The 9,224-nt window shown below is 36.5% G+C and overlaps 1 protein-coding gene across 2 annotated transcripts in view; it reads right to left on the bottom strand.

Moving 5' to 3' along the window:
- The window catches only part of LOC113232937 (cyclic AMP-dependent transcription factor ATF-6 alpha), a 14,244-nt gene that overhangs the window by 2,495 nt on the left and 2,525 nt on the right, over window positions 1-9,224 (bottom strand). For both annotated transcript variants that reach the window (XM_026467845.1, XM_026467844.1), the window contains exons 4-12: window positions 9,100-9,203; window positions 8,891-8,975; window positions 8,283-8,548; window positions 7,511-7,692; window positions 2,413-2,563; window positions 1,677-1,774; window positions 1,499-1,593; window positions 1,175-1,381; window positions 445-828 (exon numbers count right to left, since the gene is read on the bottom strand). In XM_026467845.1, coding sequence (XP_026323630.1) covers window positions 445-828; window positions 1,175-1,381; window positions 1,499-1,593; window positions 1,677-1,774; window positions 2,413-2,563; window positions 7,511-7,692; window positions 8,283-8,548; window positions 8,891-8,975; window positions 9,100-9,203 — 1,572 coding nt within the window. The remainder of the gene's footprint in view (window positions 1-444; window positions 829-1,174; window positions 1,382-1,498; window positions 1,594-1,676; window positions 1,775-2,412; window positions 2,564-7,510; window positions 7,693-8,282; window positions 8,549-8,890; window positions 8,976-9,099; window positions 9,204-9,224) is intronic.

Genomic DNA, 9,224 nt, shown 5'->3' with positions numbered 1-9,224 from the left:
TGGCGGGCACGATTTTTCGAATAATGGCAAGTTGGGTACCGTTTTCGATGTATTTGGGGGTGCTCAGTGCGAATATGGCACTTGTTTGTAAATCCAAGATGGCGGACACGACTTTTCAAAAAAAATGCAATATGGGTATCGTTTTGGAGGTATTTGGGGGTGCTAATTACGAACATGGTACTCATTTCTAAATCCAAGTGGCGGGCACGATTTTTCGAATAATGGCAAGTTGGGTACTGTTTTCGAGGTATTTGGAGGTGCTCATTACGAATATGGCACTTGTTTGTAAATCCAAGATGGCGAACACGTACGATTGTATTTACAAGTACAAAACAGCAGAATAGGAGGTTTTCTGACGACAATTTACAATAACAGTTGTAGAAAAATCGCCTAACAGTATAATTAATTAGTGACATACACGTTTTTGCCATATCTAGTGCTTACCGTTTCCATTTCTCGCTGGCAATATAAGCGCCATTTTAGGGGGTCTCGTATCATTGTGAGACACTGCAGGCAGTAATAAGTGTTCCCCTTTGCCAACACCAACCACATAAAACGTATCATCTCGCCTGTGCAGCGCTTGGAGCAACGCGTGCCATTCACCAAAATCATCCATATCAAAATTGTTCACAGATTTTCTTATAGGCTTGTGATATAGAGTGTCATAGTCTAAAACTGCATTCTCCGGAAAGTCTAAATCCTTACTTCGCCGCAATCGTCGTAACCGTGCTTTCTCTTTCATAGCTCTTCGGTTTGTGGTTGGAAAATCTACCAAATTACTATCCATGTTCAATTTGTTGAATAGTTTGTAAGTCTCTAGAAGCCCACCTGAAAATAGGGATTAACGTTGATTAAGGCAAAATTCTTTTCAATCCAAAATATAGTCCATCCTGTTTGAGGTAGAGAGAGAGAGAGAAAGAAAGAAAGAGGGATTTAGGGAGGGAGGGATTTAGAAGGGGAGGGAGGGAGGGATAGAGAGGGAGAGCTGGAGCGGGAGCGGGTGCGGGAGGGACTACCATGTACATAATTCGAAGCCCATTTAGAAAATACAATTGAAATAAAAAAAATATGATTAATTTAATAAAATAAATCAAAAGTACAAATGCGTATACGCGAGAAACAAACAATTTAAGTCTGGTCCATTGCCTCTCTTGCATGGGTCAAGAATACTCACCATCAATTTTTTCTTGATTCAAATAATCTTTCGGTTTCTTCTTTGGCAAGTCGAATGTCCAATTGACCATCTTCCCGCCTTCAATCCATCGATTTAGGTCACTAGCTATTCGTATACTTTCAGTTTGATTCATATAAACCTCGTTTGCTATCGTTTTATTTCGACAATCCGAACTGAGAGCACTTTGATTTAAGGGTTGGTCGTAATCTGTAAAAGAAACAAATTTATAAATAGGTATAAGTGCATTTGGAGTTCTGTATCAACCCATATGCTTCACACACAATCCATAAATAGGACAATTGGATGAAAAGCATAATGCCATACCGGGCGGAACCACTTCTGCACTGTCTTCAGACCACAAGAGATGTCTCTGAATGTTATCTGGTGCAGATGGTCCCATAGAAGGAGTGCTGTGCCACCTTTAAAACAAAACACACAATGAAAACATCTTTATACCACTTCATTGTTAAAATACTTAAAGTACTCGTAATACTTGACATACCCTATAACATTAAAATTTAACGAAACCATGAAAACCATTGCAAATATGACAGCAATATTCTTCTTGGGTATAAGAAGTGAAGCGTCGAGACGGGGTATCTGAAAGAAAAAAGTTATTTTTACGCAACAAGTTGACAGAGAGCAATCACTAGTCCTATTATAGATGACTAAAAGTAATGTTTTACGCTACGGTTTTTCTTAAAATAACAGCGTCCTTACTATATATATTAGAAGAAAAAGGTTTAGAGATGAACAATGCTTTGAGTATGCCGATTCTTCGATAGTAGAAATTAGAGAGTTGCATGTAGTGTTAGATCTACCTGGTTCGGACTAACTATTTTCGGATCTCGAACTCACTTGAATTTCACTTCGGCATAATGTGTTAGTCACTTGTTAAATTATTAAATTACTTAACAAAAAAGGAAAGCGGTTAATATAATCTCGTTCAATTGTATGTATCGTCTTAGAATGAATACCTCGTATGTGATTTCTATGTAATTTTTCAGTACGAACACAAAAATGTAGTGCAAAATGTAGTAAACGCAATAATGTTTGTAGTTCCTCTTTCAAATAGATACAGATAGCAAGGACCAAGTATTTCCTCAAGAAAAATCAGTAAAAACAAATTATGTGAAAAAGTGTATGCGAGGTTTTTTTTTATGGTGTAATAGTGATCGCGAAAGGTTTAAAAAATTATATTAAAAGTACTAGTCTATTATTACTGTAGTGTAATTAACCTTTCGCCTCGTCCCACAGCTGCCGAGTTGATCTCGCAATAGTTTGTTCTCGAGCTGCAACCTGGCGATTTCCTGATGCGCTTCTAACAGCTGCTGTTCCAAAGCTGTTACGTATTCCTTTTTTTTCTGACGAGATTGACATGCTGACTCTCTGGAAGTTTGTGACAATTGAATACAAGTGTTTGGTTAATTGCATTTCCACATTTATAAAAATAAAAAATAAAATAAAAAGACTATTCTTCAACACTACAACGACACAATATAATACAAGATACATAAATACTTAAAATACCAATGATAGTGGCTTAAAATCTAAATCAGTGTTGAAGAAAAAGTAACAGCCTCAGCAATTTGCTGGTTTTCTGGCTTCACCTTGTATATAATGTATAGTACAAGTCAAATACTTTTGTCGCTGTAGACACCGCAGTATGCAGTTTCTAATTAAGTATATAATTAAGAAACCACCTCACTCACCGCAATTATACACTATTATATACTTCCGGACACATAATTCGAGCCACCTCGCATTTTTGCCTTAAAGGGCTAGAATTCAAAAATAGTGTTATCATCGAAGAAAAAGGTTTCCCTCGGTTTTGCAAGTCCAAATTTCCAACAAGGGCTTATGGAAAAGACTTTTAATCTACTAGTTTCAAAATTGCGTAGGATAGTTCTTGATCAATCGATCGTTGTTTAAGCTTAGGGCATTTAATACTGATGCGAGGTGGCTCGAATTAAGTGTCCGGGAGTGTATATATTCTACAGAAATTCCAGTTAAAATTCCTACACAAAACCACAAATGATACACGCACCGACCATGCAGCAAAAAGTGTAAAAATTTATACAAAGTTATATGGCAAACGGTTATGAAGTGGAATTCTCTGCCTGAAGAATATACTTTAAAACTTGGGTTTTTTTAAGGCAAGAGTGAATAGGCATTATTTTGATGTGCATGCTACATCGTCGACCTCATCATCACTTTCCATCAGGTGAGATTCAGGTCAAATGTGCACATATTTTTTTATAAAAAAGGCCAGTGATTGATTATGTAACACAATGTTTCCATGTGGTGTATGTAACTGTCTTAGGCTTTACTGTTTTAAGAGAAAGATGCCGTCATCTAGGCGCCGCTACCGTCGTATGATGTCACAAAAATGTTGTCTATATAAATAGCATGCCGTTATTTCCTTGAGTATATTGTCTGTGATCTTCAAAGGATACAATTAGCGTAACGGCGCGCGGCCGCACCCGCGCCCGCCGCCCCTCTGAATAAGACCATATACCTACTTCGCGTGCCCAATGTAAGCTATAAACGCTTAGTTGCCGCTGCTACGCTTCAGAACACGCCCGGTCGTTATCGTAGTTAAACATCAGTCAAAAACGCGAGAAATGCCTAATTGTGCCATTAGAAACTGCAGAAACACTGTTGCTGTGAGAAGATAAATAAACAGGGACGTTTCCTTCCAGAGCTATGTAATTTTGTAATCAGATTAATTATGCATAATTTATTTTAAAATCAATTATTTTCATTTTGAATGAATTTCGAGTCAAAGTCAAAGATTATTTATTCCATAGGTTAAATAAATTTACACTTGAAAACATCACATTTAAGCTACTGCTCGTTCACTACGCTGACCTCTCTGAGAAGAACGAGCAAGAAACTCTAGGGATTGCTCTTTTCAAATAAACTTAAATGTTATGGAATACATTTTGAATCAAATTTGTCTGGAGCCATGTCGTCTTACCATACATCTTTATCTAACACGTAGTCTTCAATTTTGTAATATGATTTTTCGATCAAAATATTTGTAATGTAGTTTTTAAACTTAGGAAACGATAAACATAATATATGCTCCGGAATCTTATTGTAAAAACGTATACAGTTCCCCATAAAAGAGTTGTTTACCTTGGTTAAACGAAATCGTGTCACCATGAGTTCGGACTTAGCTCTAAGGTTAATATTATGGATATCTATCTTCTTTCTTCTTGAAATTATATATATTTTTACGGGCATATAAAATATTTGAGTAAATGTACTCTGATGCCACAGTCATGATACCAGTCTCCTTAAATTTTTCTCTGAGAGAAAACCGAGAGCCTAGACGGTACAGAGAACGAGAAAACAAATATGCAAACTAGTGTATGCCGCGTGTTCGTAATAAATTGCGGCTTTTACTTGATGCGGTATACTTTGAGTCCTTCTTTAGTAAGCCATGAATATCGAATGAGCGATACTTTCTATATAATGCATTCAGTTTCGTGGTATGGCCGCTTCGTCATTTATTTGGTCAGATTTTACGATTAGTTATGTTCACTTGATGCAACACAGTTCTCGATTCTGATCAATATAGGAAACAAAGGGATGATAATTCTTGAGACCTTAGAAAATGTTATAAAAATATTCTATTAAGTTTGTTGTTTTTTTAGATTTCCTTAGCAACTTTTTTTTCAAAACACGTATTAATAAAGGGCTTAATTATCTGATTCTGGTACTGGTACATCTTACTATTATAATATTTCACGAGTTCTTACAATACAAAAATACTTTATTGTACACCAAAAAAGGAAACAAATACAATACAATTAAATTAAAAATAAGCGGTGGTACAATGGGCGGTCTTATCGCTTTAAGCAATTTCTGCCAGACAACCTTTGGATGGAAGTAATTATATAATTCACAGGAAAAAGACGGCGGTGTATGAAGAATTACTAATTAATAGATAAAATTTGATAAATAAATGCAAATGTACATATATTTATAAATAAATAATAAAACCAATACATATATATGAATATCGTAAACTACTATATATTCTTATACCTATAAATATAAAATTTCTAAAACATAAAAATACCTAAGCAGTCCAAGTCACACTAAATTAATTTTCTTTTACCATATTTTTGAATATATTCAATGATTTCGCTTGTTGAATAAACAAAGGTAAAGCGTTCCACAAACGAATAGCCTGAACAGTAAAGGACTTGTCGTAATACTGGGAGGTATGCAATGGCATCTTAAGTTGGAGAGTTGAAGAAGAGCGCTGAAGTCGGGGGTTGGATTGATGGGCGAATTCAAATCGCTCCTTAAGATAAGGTGGTGTGTGAGGAATGAATAAGATGCCATAAAGAAGATTAAGAATATGAGCATTCCGGCGAAGTCTAATGGGTAACCACTTCAGCTCCTTGCGATAAATGGAAACATGATCAAATTTCCTCAGACCATAAATGAAACGGATGCAAAAGTTTTGTAGACGTTCGAGCTTGTTGAGCTGTTCTTCGGTTAAATCCAGATAGCAGGCATCAGCATAATCAAGAATTGGAAGAAGAGTTTGGGCAAGCGCAGTTTTCGTGGCAATAGGTAAGAAATTACGTAACCGTCTAAGAGATGCGGCAGACGCAAACAATTTGCGGCTGGTCTCAACTAATTGAGGTGCCCAAGATAGCTGCCTATCAATGAGTATACCCAGATTTTTTACATTGTCACTAATTTTAATGTAGGTGTCGTCTATAATAACCTGTGGCAAGCGAAACCAATCTATCTTGGATACCATTCTAGAGCTGCCAATAACAATCATTTGCGTTTTCGTTGCGTTTAGTTTAAGACCAAATTGTTTACTCCACGTCAAAATATGACGGAGATCATTATTGATTTCCTCAATGGCTTCGTGCAGGTTTTCAAGTTGCCGGTGAGTGTAAATTTGTAAATCATCTGCATACAGGTGGTAGGATGAGGTAAGACTGCGGGAAATGGAATTAATAAGGATCGAGAAGAGAAGAGGAGATAAAACGCCGCCCTGGGAACGCCAGCACTGATGTCACACCAAGAAGAGAACCTCTCATCAATGCGAACACACTGCCGACGCCCTTTCAGGTAACTATGAAACCAAGAGATTACCGTTGGAGATATGTTAAGAGTGCGTAAAAGTGCAATCAAAATGTCAAAATAAACGTTGTTGAAAGCATTGCTGAAATCAAGCAATGACATTACAGTGAGTTGCTGTTGCGACATACTATACCTAATGTCATCAGTGATCCTAACAAGAGCAGTCACAGCGCTGTGTCCTGGTCGGAAGCCGGATTGAAAGGGATTAAGAAGGTTGTTACGTATGAGAAAAGGAGTAATTTGGTTATGAACTAGTCGCTCTAGCAGCTTTGATAGAAAGAGAAGTATAGAAATAGGTCGGAAATCAGAAAAGTTAGATGGGTTGGCTTTTTTGGGAAGAGGAGTTATGAGAGCTTACTTCCAAAGGAAAGGAAATTCCCCGCTGCTGATAGAAAAATTAAGAATATACCAGATCACAGGTAAAATCTCACCAAGTATGAATAAAAACATTTTACGACCAATATGGTCACTGCCAACAGCATTGGACGAAATAGATTCTATGCCCTTCTTACCATCACAATCAGTAAACTCTTTTAAAAAAAAACGGAGGATGGTCGGCAGTTGGAAGCGTGGAAAGATAATTTAAGGTAGATGTTTTAGTCGGCCCGATACAATCACAATCAACAAATACTTGAAATACTCTAAATACGTGCTGCGTCCGCGTCTTCAATTTAACCAATCGCTGTAGTGTCGAAGGAGGTTTCCCATTACTAAATAGCGCTCGTGACGTCATGAGAGGTACAAAAATGTAGCACGCTTAGTTTTCATACAGATCGCGGTACTTGCGGTGTCTATTTAGAGATATGTCTGTGAGTTTTGTCAATCTGTCACTCGACACTCATTATGAATATTCGTGAATTGCGAAATTGTCCAATGACGTAAAAGAAAAAAAAGATCTTATTTCGCTTTACTTTGAGCACGGCTTATAATTTGTGATGGTTTGGAAAAGAAATATGGTTGGGAAAAATTTCGAAATTTGTAATTTCGTAAATATTGCAGGACGAATGGACCAAAATATTAAGGAATAGTGGGAAAATCAGGCTCAGAGTAAAGCAAAATAAAATTATAATTTAGAGAAAAAGTAGCTAAAGCCGAAATAGAAACGAACGCACCATAGGCAAATATATACATAAACAATGAGTAATAGAAAATATGTAAAAAGATTTATATCCGCCCGTCCAGTAGCCGGTCCGCAAAAGATTAGTTTCAAATACATACCTATTTTTGATCATTCTCTGTTGTTTTTTCAAAGCCCTAATATCTGCTTCGCTAAGGCCAGTCAGGTCTACAGGGCTATCTGGACATGCTTGGCCTATCACACCATTTTGTACTGCCGGTTTAGTATCGTTCGCCATGACGGAATTTGGGTTTATCACAACATTGTTTCTGGGTGGGGACATCTGGAAATATGACAAATTGTAATATAGACAACTTAGTAAAATGGACAAAACTTTACGTGAATTTGAAGTTTATCTTCTGTAATGTTAGGGAGTCACAACACTTATCGACCTGGAATTGGCTTGAGCCGGTCAGGAAAAGTTTTGAGGCCACGCAATATGTGCGTTTCGCTTCAACAATCGGAGCCAATCCCTGTTGGCGCCCTCGTTCAGTAAAAATATATTTGAGTAATTAACGACAACTAACGAGAATGTCGAAGGCAGAAGTGTCATAATTTAGTATGTAGTACTCATTGTATTATATAACTCAGGTCTGTGACGAAAAAGTGTTTTTGTATTAATTACAGGAAAAAATTATGAAAAATTTCAATTGCTTTTAGTTTACCTACAAATCATACATTAAGTTTACCCTTTTAAAGCTTTTTCTGATATTCACGCAGATGCATGTTTTCTAGCATTTAAAATATGCCCTCCATTTGGAGGGTCAGTCCCACATAACATCCCCATGCGGGCACGCGGCTTCGTGCCATACTAAAATAATCCATTACCAAAAAAAACCTGTGACATTATTACATGATGACAACAATCTGTACCTTAATCTGATATCCATTAGTACTATGACTCTTCACAATTGGCAATGGAGAAATAGCGATTTTCCCGCCCTTTGTACTCTCTGCAGGTATCACAATATTAGGAGTCTTTGTCACTAAAGGCCTTTTCAGTATGCTTGGCACTTTTTTTTGTTCCACAACCAATCGGATTTGTTCATTTAAGACAATCTTGTTGTCTTCTTTGGGTAAGTTTGCAGCGAAATTTTCGTTGACCACTTTAAAGTGAGCATTCTGTAGGAGACAGTTACCTGAAAATATTGTAAGTGCATACACGGATGTTTTTATATTGCTATAAGCCATAAACAAATAAAACATGTAGTGGACACGAGTGGAAATGTTTGCGTGTCCACACGTTTCTTGCATATCATATAGGTAATGACTGATATGGAAATACCAGCTGTATGCATCACACCTTCATATGCAATATGTTACCTTTGTAATACCACCTGTATCTTTACAAAGAGTTTGTTACTCATTCTCAGGTGAATCTGCCTTACAAATGAGTAGCGTTTAATATATTTATTACAATGACGATTTCAAATGCAATTTAGGTTGTGAATTTAAATTAAATAAAAGTTTGATATATTTACCACTTTGTTTATTAGGTGCTATCAATGATGGTTGATGCGAATGGACCGCTTTAAGTAGCCTGTCATTTAATTTTGTATCTATTCCCTGAAACATTAAGCTTCATGTAATTTCTTAAAATTGAAATAAAAATTAAAAATTATAAAGACTTTAACTTAACACAATTTTTTTAAATAATTATTAATCAGGCAAGCAGTTTATGCAACCATACCTTGATAACACCATTTTCAATAGACATAACAGGGCCCGTTCTTTCTGTAATACGCTTTGGTGAAGATTCTGGATTTTCTGGTGTTGTTGGCCGGACAATGGGAGCTGCCAAAAAATTTTAAATAT

The sequence above is a fragment of the Hyposmocoma kahamanoa genome, unplaced genomic scaffold (assembly GCF_003589595.1).
Source record: "Hyposmocoma kahamanoa isolate Upper Pololo Valley unplaced genomic scaffold, ASM358959v1 78, whole genome shotgun sequence".
NCBI classification, from domain to species: Eukaryota; Metazoa; Arthropoda; class Insecta; order Lepidoptera; family Cosmopterigidae; genus Hyposmocoma; species Hyposmocoma kahamanoa.
This window is presented reverse-complemented; position numbering and strand designations above follow the sequence as displayed.